Below are 25,970 nucleotides of genomic sequence, written 5' to 3' on the forward strand. Positions count from 1 at the left end.
TATACGGTATACTCCTGCAGAGGTGAGGGGGTCTCTGCTGTCTTTTGCTGATCGTAGCATCTGTTGTATTTTTCGGGTGGGTCTGAATACTGCTTGAAGGTTATGCTTTTTCATAAGCTTTCCCATCTGATCAGTAATTCCTTTGATATATGGCAAAAACACTTTTCCTGTAGGTGACTGTTTTTCCTTGGTTGTTTGATTCATCCTGGGTTTGATTGCTCTTCGGATTTCATTTCTGGAGTAGCCATTTGCCTGAAGTGCGTGGTTTAGATGATTAATTTCCTCATTGAGAAAGCGCGGCTCACATATCCGTCTTGCACGATCCACTAATGTTTTCATTATGCCTCTTTTCTGTCGGGGGTGGTGATTGGAGTTTTTGTGTAAGTACCGATCAGTGTGAGTTGGTTTCCTGTAGACCTTGTGACCTAACTGAAAGTTTGCTTTGCGGATGACCAAGGTATCCAGGAATGAGAGTTTTCCCTCACTTTCTTTCTCCATTGTGAATTGTATGTTCAGGTGGATGTTGTTGAGATGATTCAAAAACTCCATCAATTCTTCCTCCCCATGGCTCCAAATGATGAATGTATCATCCACAAACCGGAACCATACACTGGGTTTGTGGGGTGCTGATTCTAGAGCTGTTTTTTCCAAAATGTTCCATGTAGAAGTTTGCTATAACTGGGCTGAGTGGGCTCCCCATGGCCACCCCATCCATCTGTTCATAGAATTCGTTGTCCCATTGGAAGTAACTGGTTGTCAGACAATGATGGAATAAGGCTGTTACATCCTCTGGGAAAATCTGATTAATCAGTGCAATAGTGTCTTTTACTGGAACCTTGGTAAACAGGGATACAACATCAAAACTGACAAGTATGTCTTGTGGATTGAGTTTCAGAGAACTGATTTTGTTGATGAAATCTGCTGAATCTTTGATGTAAGACGAGGTTTTCCCGATGTGGTCCTGCAGGAGATCTGCCAGATGTCTAGCTAATTCATATGTCGGTGAACCAATGGCACTCACAATGGGTCGGAGTGGGACTGAGTCTTTATGTATTTTGGGGAGTCCATATAGTCTAGGTGGCTGTGCTTCAGTCTTGCATAGTTTGCTGTGCGTGTCGGGATGTAGTGAGGAATTCTTGATCAGCGCATTTGTTAGCCTGGTGATTTTGCCAGTGGGATCTCGTTTTAGTTTTTTGTAGGTGGAGGGGTCCAGGAGTTCCTTAATCTTCTTTTTGTATTCCTCCGTTTTCAAGATCACTGTAGCATTGCCTTTATCAGCTGGTAGAATGATGATGTCTGGATCTGCATTGAGGGTCTTGATGGCATTTCTCTCCTTGCGTGTTATATTGCTGGTGGGAAGCTTTGCCTTTCGTAGAATCCTGGCTGTCTCTCCTCTTATTTCCTCAGCTTCCTCTTCAGGTAGATGACGGATGGCAGCTTCTACATTTGCAATGATGTCTTCCACAGGAATTCTGGTGGGGGTGACTGCAAAGTTTCCTCCCTTTGCCAAGATGGAGGTTTCTTCTGGTGAGAGTTGACGGTCTGTCAGATTGATGACAATGCGTGCATTGTCGAACATTGGGCTTGTCTGTCTTTTTTCCTGTAGTTTGTTAAACTTCTGCTTCTGTCTGGATGTGTGGTTGGTAAACACTTGTTCCATCTTCCTGTAGGTGAGATTATCGACCTTGTCCCAATCCTGACTTCTCATTTTATGGCTGGTGTTGATATGCAAGCAAAATAGCTCCTTGTCTGTGGCAGCAAGTTCTCTGCGGGTAGTGTGGATTCTCTCACGTAAGAGGGCCTGTTCTAGACGGTCATAAATGCGGTTCGCCTGTGTGGTTTTGAAGATTCTTTTAGTTGTGAGAAAAGATGGAATGGTTCTTGTGTCCCTGCAGCGTAGAAGAAAGGTCAAAGAACAGAGTAGATGTGCTTTCTTGTTCCGAAGTGTTTCCAATCTTCGGGTCTGTTGGAATGTTTCCTCCCCGTAGAGGTGTTCGATGTATTGTCGAAGGCTTTCACGGCCGGAGAACGATGGTTGTTGGGGGTTTTCCGGGCTGTATTGCCGTGGTCTTGGCATTGTAGTTCCTGACGTTTCGCCAGCAGCTGTGGCTGGCATCTTCAGAGGTGTAGCACCAAAAGACAGAGATCTCTCAGTGTCACAGTGTGGAAAAGATGTAGGTCATTTGTATCTACTCAGGAGGGGTGGGGTTGAGCTGAGTCATTCTGTAAGAGTTTCCCAGGGTGTGGAATGCTAATGGCGGGAGGCTTCATTGTATCCTGAGGAGGTTCTTTTGCATATGGATTGGTGCTTTTCCACACTGTGACACTGAGAGATCTCTGTCTTTTGGTGCTACACCTCTGAAGATGCCAGCCACAGCTGCTGGCGAAACGTCAGGAACTACAATGCCAAGACCACGGCAATACAGCCCGGAAAACCCCCAACAACCATCGTTCTCCGGCCGTGAAAGCCTTCGACAATACATCGAACACCTCTACGGGGAGGAAACATTCCAACAGACCCGAAGATTGGAAACACTTCGGAACAAGAAAGCACATCTACTCTGTTCTTTGACCTTTCTTCTACGCTGCAGGGACACAAGAACCATTCCATCTTTTCTCACAACTAAAAGAATCTTCAAAACCACACAGGCGAACCGCATTTATGACCGTCTAGAACAGGCCCTCTTACGTGAGAGAATCCACACTACCCGCAGAGAACTTGCTGCCACAGACAAGGAGCTATTTTGCTTGCATATCAACACCAGCCATAAAATGAGAAGTCAGGATTGGGACAAGGTCGATAATCTCACCTACAGGAAGATGGAACAAGTGTTTACCAACCACACATCCAGACAGAAGCAGAAGTTTAACAAACTACAGGAAAAAAGACAGACAAGCCCAATGTTCGACAATGCACGCATTGTCATCAATCTGACAGACCGTCAACTCTCACCAGAAGAAACCTCCATCTTGGCAAAGGGAGGAAACTTTGCAGTCACCCCCACCAGAATTCCTGTGGAAGACATCATTGCAAATGTAGAAGCTGCCATCCGTCATCTACCTGAAGAGGAAGCTGAGGAAATAAGAGGAGAGACAGCCAGGATTCTACGAAAGGCAAAGCTTCCCACCAGCAATATAACACGCAAGGAGAGAAATGCCATCAAGACCCTCAATGCAGATCCAGACATCATCATTCTACCAGCTGATAAAGGCAATGCTACAGTGATCTTGAAAACGGAGGAATACAAAAAGAAGATTAAGGAACTCCTGGACCCCTCCACCTACAAAAAACTAAAACGAGATCCCACTGGCAAAATCACCAGGCTAACAAATGCGCTGATCAAGAATTCCTCACTACATCCCGACACGCACAGCAAACTATGCAAGACTGAAGCACAGCCACCTAGACTATATGGACTCCCCAAAATACATAAAGACTCAGTCCCACTCCGACCCATTGTGAGTGCCATTGGTTCACCGACATATGAATTAGCTAGACATCTGGCAGATCTCCTGCAGGACCACATCGGGAAAACCTCGTCTTACATCAAAGATTCAGCAGATTTCATCAACAAAATCAGTTCTCTGAAACTCAATCCACAAGACATACTTGTCAGTTTTGATGTTGTATCCCTGTTTACCAAGGTTCCAGTAAAAGACACTATTGCACTGATTAATCAGATTTTCCCAGAGGATGTAACAGCCTTATTCCATCATTGTCTGACAACCAGTTACTTCCAATGGGACAACGAATTCTATGAACAGATGGATGGGGTGGCCATGGGGAGCCCACTCAGCCCAGTTATAGCAAACTTCTACATGGAACATTTTGGAAAAAACAGCTCTAGAATCAGCACCCCACAAACCCAGTGTATGGTTCCGGTTTGTGGATGATACATTCATCATTTGGAGCCATGGGGAGGAAGAATTGATGGAGTTTTTGAATCATCTCAACAACATCCACCTGAACATACAATTCACAATGGAGAAAGAAAGTGAGGGAAAACTCTCATTCCTGGATACCTTGGTCATCCGCAAAGCAAACTTTCAGTTAGGTCACAAGGTCTACAGGAAACCAACTCACACTGATCGGTACTTACACAAAAACTCCAATCACCACCCCCGACAGAAAAGAGGCATAATGAAAACATTAGTGGATCGTGCAAGACGGATATGTGAGCCGCGCTTTCTCAATGAGGAAATTAATCATCTAAACCACGCACTTCAGGCAAATGGCTACTCCAGAAATGAAATCCGAAGAGCAATCAAACCCAGGATGAATCAAACAACCAAGGAAAAACAGTCACCTACAGGAAAAGTGTTTTTGCCATATATCAAAGGAATTACTGATCAGATGGGAAAGCTTATGAAAAAGCATAACCTTCAAGCAGTATTCAGACCCACCCGAAAAATACAACAGATGCTACGATCAGCAAAAGACAGCAGAGACCCCCTCACCTCTGCAGGAGTATACCATATACCCTGCAGCTGTGGACAAGTTTACATCGGGACCACAAAGCGTAGCATCCAGACAAGAATAAAAGAACATGAAAGACACTGCAGACTTGGACAGCCTGAAAAATCAGCAGTGGCTGAACATAGCCTAACTCAAACAGGGCACAGTATCTTATTCCAGGACACCAAAATACTGGACAACACTTCCAACTACTTTGTCAGACTGCACAGGGAAGCCATTGAAATTCACAAGCATAAGCAAAACTTCAACAGGAAAGAAGAAACCTTAAGAATGAACAGAGCATGGGCTCCAGTTCTGAAAAACACCAGGCCAACAAAACACTCCACACCCGACAATAGCCCTGCAGAGAAGATTAGCACATCAAGCACCAATCCATATGCAAAAGAACCTCCTCAGGATACAATGAAGCCTCCCGCCATTAGCATTCCACACCCTGGGAAACTCTTACAGAATGACTCAGCTCAACCCCACCCCTCCTGAGTAGATACAAATGACCTACATCTTTTCCACACTGTGACACTGAGAGATCTCTGTCTTTTGGTGCTACACCTCTGAAGATGCCAGCCACAGCTGCTGGCGAAACGTCAGGAACTACAATGCCAAGACCACGGCAATACAGCCCGGAAAACCCCCAACAACCATCGTTCTCCGGCCGTGAAAGCCTTCGACAATACATGTTTGCAAGTGGATTTGCCTTCTTCACACAGGACAATCCAGTTATGAACAATTGCTAAAGGGCATTGAAAGCACACTATCCAATGTGTGTGAAAGCAGCTTAGTATGTGCTCACTGTGATATCATGACGCATGATAAGCAATCCTGTACCTTACTGCAGAGACTGTAACGAAAGTTGTACAAAATACTTGCCTGCTTATACTTTTCTGAATGTTTGCTGGGGACCTGCAGCTCCTCTCTCACCCTCTAAACTACAATTCTAATGCCATTCTTAAGAAACAAAGGCTGCTTCTGGAGGTGACACCCAATCAGGGATCACAGTCAATGTGACAATGTTTTGTCTGCATGAAGCCAAATCAGAGTGATGGGAGGCAGTGCTGTCCTCACTCGGAATAGACTCCCTGTTGATGCTATGTAGCCAGTTAGATTTGGTTATGTGATGACACGGTGAAACCAAATCAGAGGGAAGCAATGATTCCTGCCCTCGCTTTTAATCAAGAAGGCAGTATCCCAAATATAACAGCATAACAGGTAAAGGAAAGCAATAATTCAGAGGCAAACTATTTTTTATTGTTCACAAATAACACTTGCAATTAGTAAGTTAATTGTGATTCGAGCTATGTGGAGTTCTATCAACATGACTCAATATTTCCCTTAAGTTCCCCAAAAATTTAAACACTGAACTACTTCAAACTCTGGAGTCCTTTATAGACTTAGTTGGGTAGCTATGCTGATCTACAGTAGAAGAACAAGATTCGAGTTCAGTAGCACCTTGAAGACCAATGAGATTTCCAGAATATAAACTTTCAAGAGTCAAAGCTCCCTTCGTCAGATAGTCAGATCTGATGAAGGGAGTTTTGACACTCAAAATCTTATACTTTGGAAATCTTGTCGGACTTTAAGGTGTTACTAGGTTCAAATCTTACTTTATTCCTTTAGCTACATCTTCCAGTCAGATTAGCCACCCCCCCATTTCACCTATCTCCTTGGTAGAGGGGAGAACATTATTATTTTTAATATTAATATTATTAATATTATTTACATTTCTAACTCGCCCTTCCCACAAGTGGGCTCAGGGCGAGGTACAGCAGTTATAAAAATATAATGCAAATATTAAAACAATTCATAAAACAACAGTTCATCATAAAATCAACAAACAGATAATAACTGTCCCAAGATAGGGTCAATTCCAGATTCCTGCCCATCAACATACAGGGGGAGGGAAGTGGACAGATAATGTACTGCAACCCATACATTGGTCAGCAAACGAATGGGCACTACATAGCCCCGTGCTGTACCCATATGTTGGGTAGCTGGCCGGTGGACACTGTATAACCCCACACTTAGTGGGAGGCTGGTGGGAGGCTCAGTGAGGATCTCATGCTGGCCTCAACCATACGCCTGGTGGAACATCTCCGTCTTACAGGCCCGCTGAAATGATAGAAGATCCTGACGGGCCCAGGTGTCCTCAGACAGAGAGTTCCACCAGGTTGGGGCCAGAACCGAAAAGGCCCTGGCCCTGGTTGAGGCCAATTGAGCCTCCCTGGGGCTAGGGACCACCAGCAGATGTTTTCCAGCTGATCGGAGCATTCTCCAGGGCACATACAGGGAGAGGTGGTCCCTTAGGTATGCTGGTCCCAGTCTGTTTAACCCAAGAAACACGTCTACTTTGACTTTTCTTCCCATTCTTCTACAGCTGAATTGCAATATGACAAAAGTGCTGACGTTTTCTTCTACTCACTGAGTTGCAGGCATTCGCACGCTCCACCTGGGAAAGTTTGTCGATATCTGTGTCGAAAACGTTCATCTTTTCCACCAAGCATGTCAAGGCTGTTTCTGTTGCTTCTCCCACTTTTTCGTAGACTTTCTTGGACTGATAACAGGAAAAGAAAAGGCTGAAGCTTTGCAATCTAATTCTCAAACCAGCAAGATAACTAGCAGATAGGGGATTTTTGGGTAGTGGTATACAAATACCATCTTGCATCTATTGACAATTTTGGAAACACTGCTGCAAGGCACTGTGCTCCATTCTATGCATGACATAATGAGAACAATCATTTTAATAACTGCACTTATATACCACTCTTCTAGACAGATGAGTACCCCACTCAGAGCAGTGAACAAAGTCAGTGTGATTATTATCCCCACAATACAGCTGAGGAGGTGAGGCTGAGAGGAGTGGCTTACCCAAGGCCATTCGCGGATCTCATGGCATTTGTGGGAATCGAACTAGCAGAGTGTTGATTTGCAGCCCAACCACTTAACCATTACACTACAGCAGATCTTATAATAACAACTGTGCTTATACACCACTCTTCTAGATAGATTAGTGCCCCACTCAGAGCGATGAATAAAGTCAGTGTTGTTATCCCCACAATACAGTTGGGGAGCTGGGCTGAGAGGAGTAGCTTACCCAAGGTCATCTGCTGAGCTTAGGGCAATAGAGGGATTTGAACCAGCAGAATACTCATCTGCAGCCCAACCCACCTCATTATAATCCAGGGAGGAATCATTGCAAAGGGCACAGATTGTGGCCAGCTCCACCAAGCCGTCATATTGCCCACACTGAACAGGTAGGTCATTCTTCAGCCTGGTCAGTAAAAGAAAAGAAAAAAACAAAAACAACACAATTTAATCAGCTGGAGAAAAAAAACATTTTACTGATAAGATGTGCTGAACCACATGATAAAAAAAGTTTCAGGTGGGTAGCCATTTTGGACTGTACTAGAAAAGCAAGATTTGGGTTCAGCTGCTCCTTACAAACCAACCAGATTTCTAGGGTATGAGCTTTCAAGAGTCCAAGCTCCCTTCTAAGAACAAATTTCATATACTGGAAGGTGGTGGTGGTGGTCTCAATGCATCCAGCAGCAATAAACTCCCGAAGAAGCGGCTTACCAATGGCTCCTTCTGAGAGCCAGGAAAACTCCTGCTCGGGATGGACCAACGGTTTGATGAAGTGTAACCGCAGCTTCATTTGCCGCATCCGGTTGTGCCTACTCAGAGACAGATTAGGCAGGACTGTGACTGGATTGTTCCTTTTCCGGAAAATTTGGATCAGGGCTACTGACTGGGCAAGGAGGACTGGCTTACTCTCCCTTTCCAGCTCTTTTCTCACATGAAACTGCCTTATTCTGACTATAATTAGGCAAATAAAAATGCATTCAGGAAGTTGGACATTGCTAGTACGTCTGTTAGGGCACAGAGAGTGTGTTTGACTCTTTACTTAGGTATTGTCCTCCTGATGCAACTGCCAAAGTATTTTTATCATGTGACAGTACCAAAGCTCAGAAAAGCTTTTACACTGGCAAGAATGAATGCCCTTCCCTCAGCAGTTTTGGAGGGTAGAAACAAGAAAGTACCATATACTAACATGATGAAACTGAAACCACTGGACATATGATTATAGAGTGTCCCATATTTAATGAGCTGAGGGCTACTTAATCCTCCCTCTACTTAAAAATATGGAACTAACTAATATGAGAGCCCAGGTGACTTGGTTACTATCGGATACAAATGATTCCATTACTCTTTCTGTGGCAAAATATATAGGGGCAATAATTAAACATCAGAGACATGATATCAAATAAGGTTCCTCCCATTTTAATTTCTGCTTAAAGCAATAGCCGTATGTGTAAGTGGTCATACTTGCCCTCACAATATTAAGGCTTATGAATATGACAATATCATAATAAGCCCCTCTGCTCACGTGTTGAAAACACAGACAAGCTGCCTGGCTGGGCAGGAGATGGAAAAGTACTGGAACGTGAGAAGTGAAGTAGGGCTAACTTAGCCCCACACCCTGGAGTTTGTGCATAACCATAGAACAATGGAGGTCTCAAGAAGTACTTGAATGAATCCATTCACACACCCTGCCAATTTTACCCATTACCCACTCTCCTATCATAGCTTCACCCATCCAACCATTGTGTGTCATCAAATAATCATTTTACTCCTACAGTTCCTCTCAGAAAGACCAAATCAAACCTTCCTAGTTCACTGTCTCACTCTGGAGACAGTTTCCCAGTCCTTTGTCCCACCCTGGGAAGAACCATTAAGGCACTGTTTTAGGGCAGAGACTCTCAGTCCTGCCTCAGGGCATGTTACACAGCAGGGCTCATTTCGAGGGGGAACGCGCAGGAACGCAGAGGCTCTTTCACAGAACCACAGCTCCTCCCCTCTTTTCCTGACATGACACTCAATTTAAATGTGATGCTGGCAGACCAGAAGAACTTCTGCCTGGACTACAGATCTCCAGCGTAGCAGCCCAGTTTAAAAGAGACATTGGCCCTGTGCAAAGTTGTGTGGTTGAATTCTCCTTGGCTGCCGGTGACGTGCAGAACCCAGGTCTAAGTCACTTCTTCGGAGAGGTAAGTGGCCTGGCAGAGAAAGGGTTTTCTTGTGTGTTTTCCTGTTGGGAGTAAAGGTTCCTCTAGGGAGCCCATTTCCATTGGGCACCAGGCTAGGGAAGCAAGGTTAAACCCCCATCCTTGTGCAGTGCTATGGTTCTGATCTATACACACAACTCACTGCTATTTACAGAATAAAGACGTATGAGATCTTTCTAGTATATGTCTATCCTATATGTTCTTCAAAAAGTTCTAGGCAGCATCCACAGGGGCTCTTCATTTTATCCACACAGCAACTCAGTGAGGTAGGTTAAGTTGTGAGCAGGGCTTTTTTTCAGCAGGAAGGCGGTGGAACGGAGTTCCGGAACCTCTTGAAAATGGTCACATGGCTGGTGGCCCCGCCCCCTGATCTCCAGACAGAGGGGAGCTTAGATGGCCCTCTGCGCTGCTGAGTGGCGCAGAGGGCAATCTCAACTCCCCTCTGTCTGGAGATCAGGGGGCGGGGCCACCAGCCATGTGACCATTTTCTCCGAGGGCAACCCACTGAGTTCCACCACCTCTTTTCCCAGAAAAAAAACCCTGGTTGCGAGGGTATGGCTGGCCCAAGGTCATGCAGCAAGCTTCTGTAGCTGAGTGGGGATTTGAAAGAAAGCCTCACAGCTCCTAATCCAACACTTCTTTCACCACTGCACCTCACCCGTTCTTGGATTTCTCTCCTCTTTTCTAACCTGGCTCTCAGCAAAAACACACACAATGCTCTTCGCACATTCTTAGGGCCCCTTTTCACAATTGCTTTCCACACTCAGAGGCTTGTCTTAAAATTAACTCTGAGTCTGTCCTCATAGACAGCCGGGGCAGAAAAATGCCTAGAAGAGCAGTTTCGGAACAGGTCAAAGGAAGGTCTAAACGTCTCTGTCAATTCGCTGAATTTAAGGGAGTGACAAATTATACCCTTTTGTGAAATGTGAACAAAAGACTCTTGGACTGAGCACAGCTGTGATAGAATAGTTCTTTGCCATTTAAAGTATCACTGGTGGGGGGGGCGGCGTTATATAACCCAAAGGAGAGAGCACTCAACCCATTTCTGTGCTCCAAAAATCTAGATCTATAGTAGTAATCAGATTTGCATGTACGATAAAATCCTGTAGAAATACATAAAAGCACAGAATGTGGTTCTGAGCAACAGAACACACACACACACACACCTATGTATGTATGTATGTATGTATGTATGTATGTATGTATGTATGTATGTATGTATGTATGTATGTATCTCTCTGGGAACCAAGATCAATATAATCCAAACTATGGTATTCCCCAATGCTATCTATGGATGTGAAAGCTGGACGGTGAAGAAAGCAGACAGGAAGAAAATTGATTCATTTGAAATGTGGTGCTGGAGGAGAGTGTTGCGGATACCATGGACAGCCAAAAAGACAAATAAGTGGATACTAGACCAAATCAAGCCTGAATTCTCCCTAGAAGCTAAAATGACAAGACTAAGGCTATCGTACTTTGGTCACATCATGAGAAGACAAGATTAGGATGGTCAATCAAGAAAAGTCAATCAGGCTAGGAAAAGTGGAAGGCAGCAGGAAAAGAGGAAGACCTAAAACGAGATGGCTGGACTCAATAAAAAAGCCACGTTTTCCAGTTTGCAAGATCTGAGCAAGTCTGTTAATGATAGGACGTTTGGAGGTCTTTCCTTCATAGGGTCGCCATAGTTTGGAGGCGACTTGATGGCACATAACACATGTATGTATGTATGTATGTATGTATGTATGTATGTATGTATGTATGTATGTATAATTTTTTAAAGTAAAAGTTGCTAATCCTTAGGAAGCTCTGCCTGAAAGTATGAGTGAAGTTAGGCCAGAAGATGAATGAAAGAAGTTTTCCAGGCTGGAAAGCATCCTTGGCTGCCTCTCAAGTCTAGCAAACTGGAATCAATTATCCCAAATAGTGGGAACTGCTAGATTTTGCATAACCAAAGGGTTCAAATTATGTATAATATCTACAAGGCACAGAATGCAGGCTTTCATGCAACTGAATTTGGATTGCCTTGGAGGAGAATTGAATTTTATTTTTAACAATAGAGTACAATAAATAGTCAGGGCTACTATCTCCAAGTAAAAATATCTTTGCCTTGTAGCAAGATCTAATGAGCCGACAACCTGCATCTTGCTCTTCAGTGGATATTCTTCACCCTTCACATCTCGAGCACAATTTTCTCTTTGATCTGTCCTCCAAACACAGTTGGGTTTTTGCAAGCCACAGTTTGTGAAGCGACTTTGGTTTGTGCATCACTTCTGTGTTCTTTTGGAATGAGAGATGTGGATTCCCAACTAGAGAGGCTTCTGAAATTCTTCTCATTGGAATTTCTGCCCCAGTTTTGGAGTTCTAAATTACCTAGTTATGTTCTCAATGTGGAACCAATGTATTCAAAACTCTCTGTTGCTTTGGTGTTTTTTTTAAGTTTCACATTTTGAATAGAGCTCTACGCATGCACCATTGGCTTCAACTGTTGTTTCCTTCAGTTCACTGGAAGTTTTCCACCCTTCTGTTTCCATTGTGCCTATTGACCTTCCTAGAACACTGCAAAAAAGCAATCTTGATGCAACCAAACATAGAGTTCATCAAGATTTTCTTTGCATGGGTGTTTCCAATGGGCAGGAATGCATGTGCTCATCATTCAAACATCACAAGAATATCGATGCAACCATGTATGTGATTCCATTAAGGCTGCTTGACATTATATCAAGGCAAGTATGTGAACCAGAAATACAAGGGTAGAAAGCTTGTAATGAAAGGGAACGGGACGCTATGGCCAACTGTGAGTGCTTCCATTCCAGACTTAATTTTAGAAATTCTTCTAATTAAAATAGGAAATCAGGAAGAACCAAGTACAAAGAGCAGCAAAATTATGGAACACCAAAAGGAACAGAAGGGAGGGAGGAAACTGCTATCTTGAATTCCCAGCATCTAACTGTAGAATCCTCTGCCAAGTTACTCCACACTCAGTCCATTAATTTCAGTGGGTTTAAACTGGAGTAACAGAGGCAGGCAATGGCAAACCACCTCGGTTAGTCTCTTGCCATGAAAACCCCACCGGGGTCGCTGTAAGTCAGCTATGACTTGAGGACACCACACACACACACACACACACACCAACTGGAGTAAACTGCATAGCATTGCACAGCAACGCTCATGCTCAGCCACTGAGACGCTGCTTCTTCTCAATGAGTGACATTATCAATACTTCAATAAATACAGTTTCAAGTGGGTAGCTGTATGGGTCTGTAGTAGAAAAGCAAGATTCGGGGAGGGGGGGGGCAGTAGCACCTTAAAATCTAGTTGGTCTTTAAGGTGCTACTGGATCCGTGTCTTGCTCAATAAGTAAAAAAGAGGCTAGGCAATACTGAATTTTGCAAAGTTATTTTGGAAAGATGAGGTTCCTAGGCCTCACATGAGCTCAGTTTACAGCTGTTGACCACCATGATGAAATCTAGGGTCAAAGGGGGGGGGGGGGGCGGTCACCAGCACAGAATTTCAGCTAGCGCTGAACAGCGTGTGAAGCAGTCAAACATCCTCATCCCCCCCCCCCCCCGGTAGTAAAATCCTCCATGTGAAAAAATCAACAATAATTAAACATTGGATTTAAATGGTTTACATCACCATGATTACACTAGAGACAATTGTTGGCCACTAAGACCAGAACTGGACTAAAGATCTCCTTTTGTTTAGAACCTGGAAGGACCATCTGGAGAGGAATGCAGAAGGGAGAAACGGAGAGCCGTTTTTTAAAAAAAATTAATTTTGAAAGGACGACCACAGACTGCGAGAAGGTTTTGGAAAATAAAAGCAAACAGAGGAGGTGTTGGCAAGGCTCTTGCAAAGGGATCTTCCTGTACTGTTCACATGCCACATGGCACATCCTAGGGCTGAAAAGATATTTAACTCCATCTATCCCTGACCTGGATAGCCCAGGTGAGCCTGATCTCAGGAGCTAAGCAGGGTCAGCCTTGGTTAGTAATTGGATGGGAGACCTCCAACAAAGAATAGGATTGCAGAGCCAGGTAATGGCAAACCATCTCTGTTAGTCTCTTGCCATGAAAACCCCAGCAGGGGTTACCGTAAGTCAATTATAACTTGACAGCGGGATTTCATTCCATCCCTAAGGTGCCGCTCGTGCTGACATGTAAATCATGCACCTAACAGACTAATCCACCCCCCATTCAGCAGCATCTTCCTCGATAGATACCTGCTCAGGCTCTCTCATATCATAATAAAGATTCCATTAATGTGCAAAGCACTTTACTAAATGAGTACAGGATGATAGGTCCTTGCCCCAAGGGGCTTATAATCTAAAATACATCATAGAGAGGGATTACAGAGAAAGGAGGGGTGGAGGGAAGGGGAAATGGGGGGGGGGCTGCATTTAAGGCAGTTACTAGATTTTAGAAATTTATTGTAGCAGTTTTAGTCTCTGAAATCTGCATAAAATTAGAGGTACTCTACTTTTCTGCATCGCCTTAGTTGATGCCTAGTTATGCTGCAACAAGACACTTCTCTTTGTCGCACTTACATGAGAGCAGGGGTCATTTCGTAGGAAAAAAGCTGGAGGAACTCATTAGCATAACTCATTAGCATATGCCACACACCCCGACATCACCGATCCTGGCTGTTTGGGCCCAAAATGGCAAAATGGCAAAAAGCCAGGCCAAAACAGGCCCAAAATGGCCGAGGGTCAGGTGAGCAGGGCCACCTGCCATGTGACCTCTATGGGGAACGACCAGAACTGCGTTCCTGTGCCTTCCCCCTTGAAATGAGCCCTGCATGAGAGAATGCCTCTTTAAATTCTGCCCAGAAGAGGTTGTCCCCCTCCTTGCTCTCTTCCTCTGGTGTAGGAGAGAAAGATTCTTCTGTGGTGATGCTTGCAATGGGCAGGACTGTTTTTAAAGTATCCAAGTTAAAATATGTATGTGTTTAACTACACAATCTACTCACAGTTGAAGCAAGAAACACCTTTTATGTCCTCCAAAACAACGTTAAATCAATGGCAGCCCTAGCAAGCTTTCTAAGACAGATATTCAAAGTAACTTAAAATAAAGCCAGGGCATAAGTGGCTCAGTAGTACTCACACTTGCCCCTCGGGTGCATACGTGGATCCCGTGATGGTGAACTCATGAAGGCTGCAATTAACTCCGTCTATCTTCTCCACAACGAACATCTGCAAGGGGGGGGGGGGCGCGCACAGGATTAGAAAGTTATACTCTGCTAAAAAAACCCATCTGTACCATGCAAAGACATTCTCTTTCCCAAGTGAAGAAAGAAACGGAACCTGCTTGCAAGCTGCAGTTTTTGATCAAGAATTTTCTTCTATATGACTTTTCTTGGGCTTGCTATGGAATTAAAAAAAAAATTTATACCGTTGTTGATTTCACTTTTGATTTTTTTAACAGCTCTATCGTTTTTTAAAATTTTTATGGACATTAAAGTACTTCAAGCAGATTTTCCCTCCAGCGACGCATGATAGTAATTACTCGAACAAGCAGTCTTCCCACCCCCATTTCTCCCCACCACATGGCACTCAAAGGTACACTGCCTTTGAATCTGGAGGTTCCATTTCATGATTACAAGTAACAGCCATGGACCTGTTCTCCATGAAATCTGTCTCATCTTTTTAAAATGACCAGTGGCCATTGTCACAGCTTATGACAACACGTTCCGTAAACTAACTCTAAGAGTGATCAAAAGTTCATCATTCATATAACGTTTATGTATTTATGTACTTTCCTGAAGGATCCTGTTAGATCAATTTTATTATCTCTGTATTAAAGATGGAGGGAGGCAGGAGAGAGCTTACATGGCTCAGCAGAAGAGCTAGGGGATGCCAGCCCACTGCCTGGCAACCCAGGAGGATATGGGGGGATAGGGTAGGGTTGCCAGCCTCCAGGTAGTAGCTGGAGATCTCCCAGAATTACAACTGGTCTCCAGGCCACAGAGATCAGTTCACCTGGAGAAAATGGCTACTTTGGGGGGTGGGCACTATGGAATTATGCCATGCCAAGGTCCTTTCCCTCCCCAAACCCCACTTTCTCCAGGTTTCTCCAGGTTTCACCCCCCAGATCTCCAGGAATTTCCCAACTTGGAGCTGGCAACTCTAGAGTAGGGACAGGTGCACCAGCATTGTACCAGTGTGTGATGTCACAGTGTCGTTAAAGCTGTGTGCATCCTGTACCCAGAATAAGGCGCAAACCTGGGTTAAAGTTACATATTGGAACAAGAATGAGATTTAAGAATGTAAATGAAAATCCCTGCAAAACTAGTAGTAGGACCCCATAAACTTCATTTTAGTAATATTTTTGAAGGAGGGGGTACATCTGTCCACCTTAGATCTTTGAAGTGCATTTTTTTCAAGCTAACCAAGGTTATGTCATTAAAAAGATATGAGGTTCCTGTCTAGAATCACTTGCAGCTGGGAAGAGAAGTTTGAAAGGGTCACCACCTGCAGCTAATGCAGCTCTCCAAAAGTCACACGGGAACCCAGCCAGCCACTCTTGAATTTAAAAAGGAAGAGCTTAAAAGAAACCCCGTTTTACTTCAATTGTATCTGATTTCATTTCTAAAATTAAGCAATCAGGAAAAAACAGCAAGTCCAGCCAATACTTTGCTTTCCTTAGGCAACTAGATGAAATCATGTTAAAAGCAGCCAATAAGGTCTCCCCCTGCCCCCCACAATAAATATATTCTGTGCTATATGCAGGGGTAAGAGCAGGGAGGAAGAAGAAACAAAACATAATGTGGCTTTCAGGGCAAAATCCAGCTTCCTGAGAATTTCAAGTTCAAAAAAAAGGCATCAAATAAATCTTTTATAACAATTGTTTACTGTGGCTAGGATGTGTGTGTTATGTGCCATCAAGTTGCCTCCGATCTATGGCAATCCTATGAATGAAAGACCTCCCAAACGTCCTATCATTAACAGACTTTCTCAGATCTTGCAAACTGGAGGCCGTGGCTTCTTTTACTGAGTTAAGCTATCTCGTTTTAGGTCTTCCTCTTTTCCTACTGGTTTCTACTTTTCCTAGCGTTATTGACTTTTCCAGAAAATCTTGTCTTCTCATGATGTGACCAAAGTGCGATAGCCTTATTATTAAACAACATAGAACTACCCAGAAGGATCGTACTTAAAGCAACAGATAGTACATAGAAGCACACTGTAGTAAAGTCTATGGTCCCTATCTATATACTGATGGGTCTCTTTGAGACCCTTCCTTACAGTACAGTCCACCTATCTCAGTAAAAAAAACCCTCTCTTGAATAATTCAGTTTTGCATCATTTGCAAAAAGTATGAGCTTTCCTGACCTCTTCAGGTAGGCTGTTCCATAAGATGGGGGCTGCCACAAAGAAGTCCCATGTGCCCATGTGGCACCAACAGAAGGCTCTGTTCAGATGAGCAAAACTGCCATGGTGGAACATAGGGAGAGAGGTAGTCCCATAAATATGCTGAACCAAGGCCATGAAGAACTTTGTATGTGATAGACAATATCTTGAATTGAGCCCAGTAACTGATAGGTAGCCAGTGGTGTGTGTGTGTGTTATGTGCCGTCAAATCACCTCTGACCTATGGCAACTCTATGAATGAAAGACCTCCCAAACATCCTATCATTAACAGACTTGCTCAGATCCTGCAAACTGGAGGCCGTGGCTTCTTTTATTGAGTCAAGCCATCTCGCTTTAGGTCTTCCTCTTTTCCTACAGCCTTCCACTTTTCCTAGCATTATTGACTTTTCCAGAGAATCTTGTCTTCTCATGAGGTTACCAGAGCATGATAGCCTTAGTTTTGTCATTTTAGCTTCTAGGGAGAATTCAGGCTTGATTTAATCTGGTACCCACTTATTTGTCTTTTTGTCTTTCCATGGTATCTACAAAACTCTCCTCCAGCACCACATTTCAAATGAATCCATTTTCTTCCTATCAGCTTTCCTCATTGTCCAACTTTCACATCCATAGATCGTAACAGGGAATACCATAGCTTGGATTATCTTGATCTTGGTTCCCAGAGAGACATCTTTATCTTTAAGGATCTTATCTAGCTCCCTCACAGCTGCTCTTCCAAGTCTCAATCTCCTTCTGATTTCCTCATTGCAGTCTCCCTGTTGGTTGATGATTGAGCCAAGGAATAGAAAATTTTGGACAATTTCAATTTCCTCATTGTCAACTTTAAAATTGTGTAACTCCTCAGTAGGATGACTCTAGCACAAAAATGGGAAACAGAGTTCCACCCCATCCATGCCACAGAGGTTAAATAAAGTTTGATATGTATGGAATATGAATAAGATCACAACTTACAGATATATGTGGATGCAAACGTCCTGGCCAGTATCCAAATTTACAGATATTTGGTCCACACTGGTTAAATGTTGGTACTGTCATAACATATTTTGTGATCTCCACCAACAGATATTAGATTATGCTTAGAGGGTGATAAGGTTTTTTCCCCTTGAGCCACTTTGAAATATAATACATGATAGGATATCAGTTGGAAAATGAGTTTTTATTGTGAGTTTAGGAAAAGTTATTCAGCTTTAAATTTTATAGGGGGAGGAGACTTAATTATCTATTTAAAACATTACATGCCACATTTCCAAACAACATATATTAAAAAACTAAAACAATATGTGTGCGTGTGTATAAATACAATAACATAAATATATAAATACAACAAAAACATATAAAAATATAAACCAACAAACACATACACATAGGGAGAAGTGCCAATAGTTTACTGTGCATATGCCAAACTAAGCAAAAAAAAGTCTTCACCCACTGCCAGAAGACAATAACAGAGGGAGGCAGGTGAATTTCCCTCAGGAGGTAATTCCAAGGTTTTGGTGCCACAACTGAGAAGGCCCTTTCTTGAGTTGCCACATGTCTATCCTCTGATGGCGAGGGCCCCAGAAACGAGGCCTCCAAAGGTAACTAGAATGGACAGGTAGGTTTATATGGGAGAAGGTGGTCCTTAAGTTATGCAGGTATGCTACATCAGGCCTTAAAAGTCAATACCAGCACCATTGGGGCCAGAAGCAAATCAGAAGTAAGTATAGGTGGAACAAGACTGGAGTGACATGGTCCCTACAACCCACTCCAGACAATACTCTGGCTGCAGCATTCTGTACCAGCTATAACTTCTAGATAGTCTTCAAGGGCAGCCCCACACAGAGGACACTGCAGTAATCTAATCTAGATGTTAACACGGCATGCACCACAGTGGCAAGATCTTTCCTGCCCAAGAATGGCTGGAGCTGGTGAAAGAGACCTGGTTCCAACAGGAGTATAGCAGCATTCCCAAGCTATGAAGCTGCTCCTTTAGGGGGAGTTCAACCCCATCCAGAACAGGATACCCCCATTAGGACAGTGTTCTTTTATAATAAATAATAATAACATTCGATTTATATACCGCCCTTCAGGACAACTTAACGTCTGCTCAGCGCGGTTTACAAAGTGTTATTATTATCCTGACAACAATCACTCTGCGAGGTGAGTGCGGCTGAGAGAGCTGTGAGAGAGCTGTGACTGACCCAAGGTCACCCAGCTGGCTTCAAGTGGAGGAGTGGGGAATCAAACCCGGCTCTCCAGATTAGAGTCCTGTGTTCTTAACCACTACACCAAACTGGCTCTCCTGGATGCAGGGGTTGCCAGGTCTCTGGGGGTGAAAGTAGGGGATGGGGGGGGGCACAGGGAGAATCACATGGGAAGGCACTCGTCTAAATTTGCCGATTTTTACTCAGTCGTCTCCCAGCACAATCCAATACTTCTGCGTTGCTTCAGGAATGATGTAATTCCTGGCATGACGAAGGGGCACTTTGGAACATGTAAGAGTGCAGCTCCCACACCTCCCCTCCACGCCAGCCAGGTGAAAGGTGGCAGGGGGTGGAGGCTGGGAGCAGGGGATCCCTGCTCCCACCAGGGGACTGACAAGCCTACCTGGAGGTCTCAACATCTCCCGTTCCTGACGCTTTCATGCACACATGCTATATTTAAAGACACTGTGTTTCACAGAAATGTCAGCTTCTATGAACCAAAGCACATTGGAATGCAGCAAACACACCTGTGGAGACCCTGCTGAAGCATGGAGAGAAAATCCAGCAGACAGAGCTGCAAAACTGAAAATGAAGGTCTGCAGAAACCAAGGGCCAAGCTACAAGTGACAAATGACACTTGAACGGCAAGTGAACAGACTCAGGGCCAAGCTACAAGTGACGAATGACACTTGCCTGGCAAGTGAACAGACTCTCATGTATTCCTCCCTGTTCACTTGCCTTTCTCTTGCGCTCCACTTGATCAAGTAGCGCGCAAGTGAATGGCAAGTGAACAGGGAGGAATACACGCGAGTCTGTTCACTTGCCAGGCAAGTGTCATTCGTCACTTGTAGCTTGGCTCACAGTCTCAGGGCCAAGCTACACATGACGAATGACACTTGAACGGCAAGTGGATTGAGTGGAGGGCAAGTGAACAGGGAGAAATACACTTGCCGTTCAAGTGTCATTCGTCATGTGTAGCTTGGCCCTCAGATTTTCGGGACACAGGTTACCTCCTTCTCCAGCTTTGTTAAACTTGTTTTAAAAAAATCCCCATATACTCTTCCCAGATTTTGGACACTTTCACTACTGATCCGGACATTTCTAAATGTCTCAAAGTTTAGGATTCGACCTGCAGTTAACAGAGAAACAACAGCCTGTATCCCATGGCAACCAAGCAAGGCATTTCACATTTCCCTTTGCAAAGCGTTCCGTGATTAATGCATCATGAGACAGGTCCAAAAGTTGAACAGCAAGGTATTCTATTATATCCATGAAATAAATGCCCCCCCACAGCATCTCTTCAGGCTGAATGGAAGCCCATGTTTGCAATCTGACGTAAACAGTGGAGCGGAAATAGCATAAAGCTAATCCCTTGACAGGATAGCATAGGCCAGCAGTTTATACTCCGCAATCTCATTCTAAAGGGAGTTTTCTGTGAGAACGGGCTATGAGCAGCCAGCAGGACAAACCTCTGATATAAACACAGGATCTGGTTGTCCTTAAAAGGCTCTGGGGTGCAAGCTAACACCTGCATCAAAGAAAAGAAAAGGCAGTATGTCCAAAACTGCCCAATTCCCACCAGACATTATGGAAAGCCCTGCTCCATTCTGATGTATTTACAAGAACCTGGCCTGCATTGTTTCAAAAGTAGAGATGAGCATGTGTTCCCTATTTCATTTATATTTGTTTTAATTCTTTTGTTCACTCTTCAGTTCTTCCCCCATTTGCTGTTAGTTTTGTGGATATACTTCATTTCAAATTTCAGGTTGGGGCCATGGCTCAGTGCTACAGTATCTGCTTGGCATGCAGAAGGTGCCAGGTTCAGTCCCCGGCAACTCCAGTAGGTTGCAGGTGATGTGAAAGACGCTCTAACAGTCCATGAAGACAATACCAACCTGGATAGGTCTGACTGTATAACAATACCCCATGTATATAATATCATGTATATATAATGTGTATATTCCATATTCTACTTTGAACAAAGCAGCTCCTAAAATGTCAACAGTAGACATAGGCACAAATGGGGGGGAAACCCCCCCGAACAAGCTGTTCGTTGTTCGTTGCCATCCACGAACAACGAACAATGAACAGTAATGAACATGACTGTGTTCACAAACATGTTCGTTGTTCGTGGCCCTTTAAAGATCCCCCTGCCGCCTGCCAGCTGATAGTTTAAAGGGCCATTTCCTGCCACGTGCAAGGGGCAGGGCCCTTTAAACACCCCACAAACTGACCTTCCCAATGTCCAATACCCACCAAATTTGCAGGGGACATAGTCCTCACTGTCCTCTGAAGACCCCCAAGTTTCAGAGAGATCGCACCCCTGGAAAGGCATGACGCATGGGTCTCCCCCTTTGTTGTCATTTTCTCTTCACAGTGACAAAAATGGGACTCTCTGCTGGAAGCTACTTTGAGGGGTTACAAACTGATCTTCCCAATGTCCAATACCCACCAAATTTGCAGGGGACAATGGCATGATGTTGTCATTTTCTTTTCAGTGTCAAAAACAGGACTCACTGCTGGAAGCTTCTTTGAGGGGTTACAAACTGACCTTCCCAATGTCCAATACCCACCAAATTTGCAGGGGACATAGTCCTCACTGTCCTTTGAAGACTCCCCAAGTTTCAGAGAGATTGCACCCCGGGAAAGGCATGATCCATGGGTCTCCCCCTTTGCTGTCATTTTCTCTTCACAGTGGCAAAAATGGGACTCTCTGCTGGAAATACTTTGAAGGGTTAAAGCCAGAAGGAAAGCCAGAAGGAGTTCAGACAGAGTTCAGTCCCTGCCTCCGTTTCCAGGGGAACTGACTGAAAGGCACCAGACTGTCTGGCTTGACGAACGGCTGACGAAGGCAATGAACGAGGCTTGCAACGACCACTTGTTCGTTTAGAATGGGGCCTCACGAACGGCTTGTTCACGAACAGACAAACGGGCTGTTCATGGGTTTTTTCCGTTCGTAAAGCTCTTCGTGCCCATGTCTAGTCAACAGCTGCAATATTACATACTACAACGAACGAAAAATTAAACTGATCATGGTAAGTTACATTAAATAAAAACACACTCCAAAGATCAGGCTGATTAAATGTAAAAAAAGGAAATATTCTTTAAAAGAAAACCAGACTGCCACCCCAAGCCTAGCACAAGGGTTGCTAGGTCCCCCTACCCCAGGTGGGAGGTTGGAGACCTGGCATTTACCTTGTGCTTTCTCCTTGCGCATGCACAGTGTGCACATGCTCCCAGCCTGCGTGATGACATCACTTCCAGGGAGTGATATCATTGCGTAGGCCACATGCTCACCTTGGAAGCGCTCCAGCACTCCTCAGGGGGCCGAATAGGGCCTGGTCTGGGCCGATTCAGCCCTTATTGGGTCGCTGCAGAGTGCAGAAGCACTGCTGAACTCTACAGCGGCCTGATTCGGCCCAGATTCAGCCCGAACTGGGATGCTGAGGAGTGTGGAAGCTCTGCTATGCTCTGCAGCGGCCCAATTAGGGCTGATTCAGCCCCAATTTGGGCCCAATCTAGGCCAATTTGGCCCTGATCTGGGCCAATTCAGCCCAGATCGAGCCACTGCAGAGTGCAGAGCTACTATCAAGAAGTCCATGCAGTTTGTAAGTCAAACCTACCATAGAGTGCACCCTCCAAAGCAGCCGTCTTCTCCAGGGGAACCGATCACTGTTATCTGGAAATTAGTTGTAGTTCTGGGAAAACTCCAGGCCCTACCTGGAGGTTGGCAACCCTAGTGGTGTACATAAATCACCTACCCACCCCGCTCTCTGAATAAAGACCTATGAGGTCAATTAGATAAAGAGAGAAGCATAACTGACTTCTTTTAAATAATGAAACAACAAGGAGAAGAAATTTGAGCTCATCGACATTTAAAACATAAGAAAGGGCTTATCCTTTGAGCTGTAGATGTGCTAGAAAAACATTAACAGTCCTACCATCTGTTACCAACAGTTCAAAATGAGCCTCATCAGCATGTGAAGTGACAGAGCATGCATGGCACGGTGCCTTCATGTACATGTGCGTGGGTTTGTAGGTGTGCACACTGGAGACGATATGCATGTATCCACCTACCTGCTAGGAGATGTAATTTCTGGAGACTTTGGGGAGGAGAGTAGACCCTCAAGAATGACAACTGTTGCAACTTGCTCTAAAAGAAACACAAGGATTCCCAAAAGCGAAAACAGGGACCATCCCTGGTAAAGAGTGACACGTGGAGGATATGAGGATCACGACCCAAGCTCACCTCCCTACACATTGACACAGATTGTCCTCAACCTGCTGTCTTTATTTCCTCTGCAATAGCTGGTCTTGAACTAAAAATCCAGGATGATTATTATTCTTTTAATTAAAGATGCACTAGAAAAGGGGTGGGGGACTCTGTTATGATCCTAAAATAGTTTCTAAACAGTTCAAAATATACTCTAGCTGCGGAAAGGTGTAAGACAATAGGCCTTAGAATTTATTTGCGTGTGCATTCACAGGCATGCAGGAAGACAGACAAGACGCGTTCACACACTGACCAAAATTCTAGGGAGGTTTCAGGGAAGATGCTAAAGCTTAAAGAATGAAAACTCTAGCAACTCTCACTAAAAAAATAAATTATCAAGACGTCCTCAGAAGGCAAGGATGGGGACAGCAATTTACCTTGAACGAGTACCAGAAAATGGGTCGAAAATGCACGTGACCTTCTAGAAGCCAGCTTGCAGGTTGTTCTCACAAGAGTAGCACATTGCAGATGCCGCAATCTATAAGTGCAGTTGTCTTTAACAAATGCACTGTGTTGCAATCGTATATGAGGATCACACATTCAGACGTAATGACAAACTGACAGACACAAAACACAGCTTGTTTGTAGTGCCCCTCCCTCGGGGTCCCACACACGGCTGCTTAATCATCTCCTCTCCTAAGCGCTCTGAACACATGGGGCTTAAAAGCATGCAATTAAATACCTGGCTGATGAGGTGGGAACACAAACACAGCCAGCAAAGCTATTTGCTTAATCAAAATGAGCCAGCAGCCCCACCAAGGCACCAACACGAACAGCTCTCCTTTCAAGGAAAACAAGCTAAAATATTCAAAAGCAGAGGGCTACTTTGAATGCACGAAGAAGGAGCAAAACTTTGAATTATCAGCCAAGACAGGTACATGTTGCACACAAACAGGTGAGGGGACTCATGTTGCTTCACTGTCTTTCAGCAACTTCTAGTTGATGCTGCTCACATTCCAGTTCCTCCTCCTCTACCCTCCCTGTTCTGCCCTCACTTGCCCATGCGGCTGCTTACCTTCTAATTCCTCCTCCTCTACCCGTCCTGTTCTGATCTCACTTGCCCATGCTGCTGCTCACCTTGCTCCTCCTCTACCCTCCCTATTCTGCTCTCACTTGTTCATGCTGCTGCTCACCTTCCAATTCCTCCTCCTCTACCCTCCCTGTTCTGCCCTCACTTGCCCATGCTGCTGCTCACCTCCCTCCTCTACCCTCCCTGTTCTGCCCTCACTTGCCCATGCGGCTGCTTACCTTCCAATTCTTCCTCCTCTACCCTCCCTGTTCTGATCTCACTTGCCCATGCAGCTGCTCACCTTCCAATTCCTCCTCCTCTACCCTCCCTGTTCTGCCCTCACTTGCCCATGCTGTTGATCACCTTCCAATTCCTCCTCCTCTACCCTTCCTGTTCTGATCTCACTTGCCCATGCTGCTGCTCACCTTCCAATTCCTCCTCCTCTACCCTCCCTATTCTGCTCTCACTTGTTCATGCTGCTGCTCACCTTCCAATTCCTCCTCCTCTACCCTCACTGTTCTGCCCTCACTTGCCCATGCTGATTAAACCTATCACAACTTTGGCTCACGTGATCTTGTTTACAAGCTTCCACAATGAAATCATTTCAAACATGGAGCTGTCAATAAAATCAGCACTGATTACCCCAGTCAACAGGAAGAAGTTGTTTACAGATGTGCCAGTCCAAAAGTAAAATCCAAAAACCAATAACACAACCCTACTTAATACCTTTGATTAATATATTGACACATAACAGTGAGCAAGCTTTTGAGTCCTATAGAACTCTTCTTCAGGATGGATGCCCCCCCATCAGAAAAAAATGAATAAAAAGGGTTTGGGGAAGAGAAAATGCCTTATGATATGGTGTTAAGTCCTATTCAAGTCAGCTTCAAACCAACTGGTTTAGAGAGAGATTACAGACATTTGCTGAACTTTGTTTTTCCTGTGTAATCCACTCTGTTTATTACTTTGGGCCCAAAGTAACTTGAAACCAGCCAGCTCTATTTGAATGATGAAACCAACACTTTTTGAGGCAAACCAAGATTTGGACCATTATCTACGAACCTAACTGCGATCTCACAAATGAACCATGGTTAAAATAAACCATTGTTTTGTGTCTCAACTGAGCCAAAATGCTGCATTCGGGTATTACGACAAAGAGATTTAATCGAAACAGACACTTGCAAGACCCTTGGACTCTAAAGATCAGTACTGTCTACTCTGATTGGCAATGGCTCCCTAAGGTCTCAGGTGGAGGTCTTTCACATTTCCTATTACCCGGTCCTTTAACTGGAATTGCCATGAATTGAACCTGGGACCTTCTGCATGGAAAGCAGATACTCTGTCACTGAGCCACAGACCCTTCTTGTTGCAGTTCTTGTGTTCTATCCTCCCTCCTGCCTCTTCCAATGGCATAGAGAATGATTAAAAACCTCCTGTTCTGGGACCCCTGAATGAAACACTAGTTCACAGCAATGTCTGAATGTTGCCCCTTGGGGGATTTATTTATTTATCTTATTTAATAAAACTTACGAGGGCCTTTCTGCTCTCATAAGGGCCACTGAGGCTGCTAACAGATTAAAAACTTGCATAATACATACATGGGCA

General features: G+C 44.4%; 1 protein-coding gene across 1 annotated transcript in view; it reads right to left on the reverse strand.

Moving 5' to 3' along the window:
• Window positions 1-25,970, reverse strand: part of ATP2A3 (ATPase sarcoplasmic/endoplasmic reticulum Ca2+ transporting 3) — a 160,354-nt gene that overhangs the window by 31,166 nt on the left and 103,218 nt on the right. The window contains exons 9-11 of the mRNA XM_055001359.1: window positions 14,640-14,728; window positions 7,640-7,742; window positions 6,894-7,025 (exon numbers count right to left, since the gene is read on the reverse strand). Coding sequence (XP_054857334.1) covers window positions 6,894-7,025; window positions 7,640-7,742; window positions 14,640-14,728 — 324 coding nt within the window. The remainder of the gene's footprint in view (window positions 1-6,893; window positions 7,026-7,639; window positions 7,743-14,639; window positions 14,729-25,970) is intronic.

This window comes from Eublepharis macularius, chromosome 17, assembly GCF_028583425.1.
Source record: "Eublepharis macularius isolate TG4126 chromosome 17, MPM_Emac_v1.0, whole genome shotgun sequence".
Taxonomy (NCBI): domain Eukaryota; kingdom Metazoa; phylum Chordata; class Lepidosauria; order Squamata; family Eublepharidae; genus Eublepharis; species Eublepharis macularius.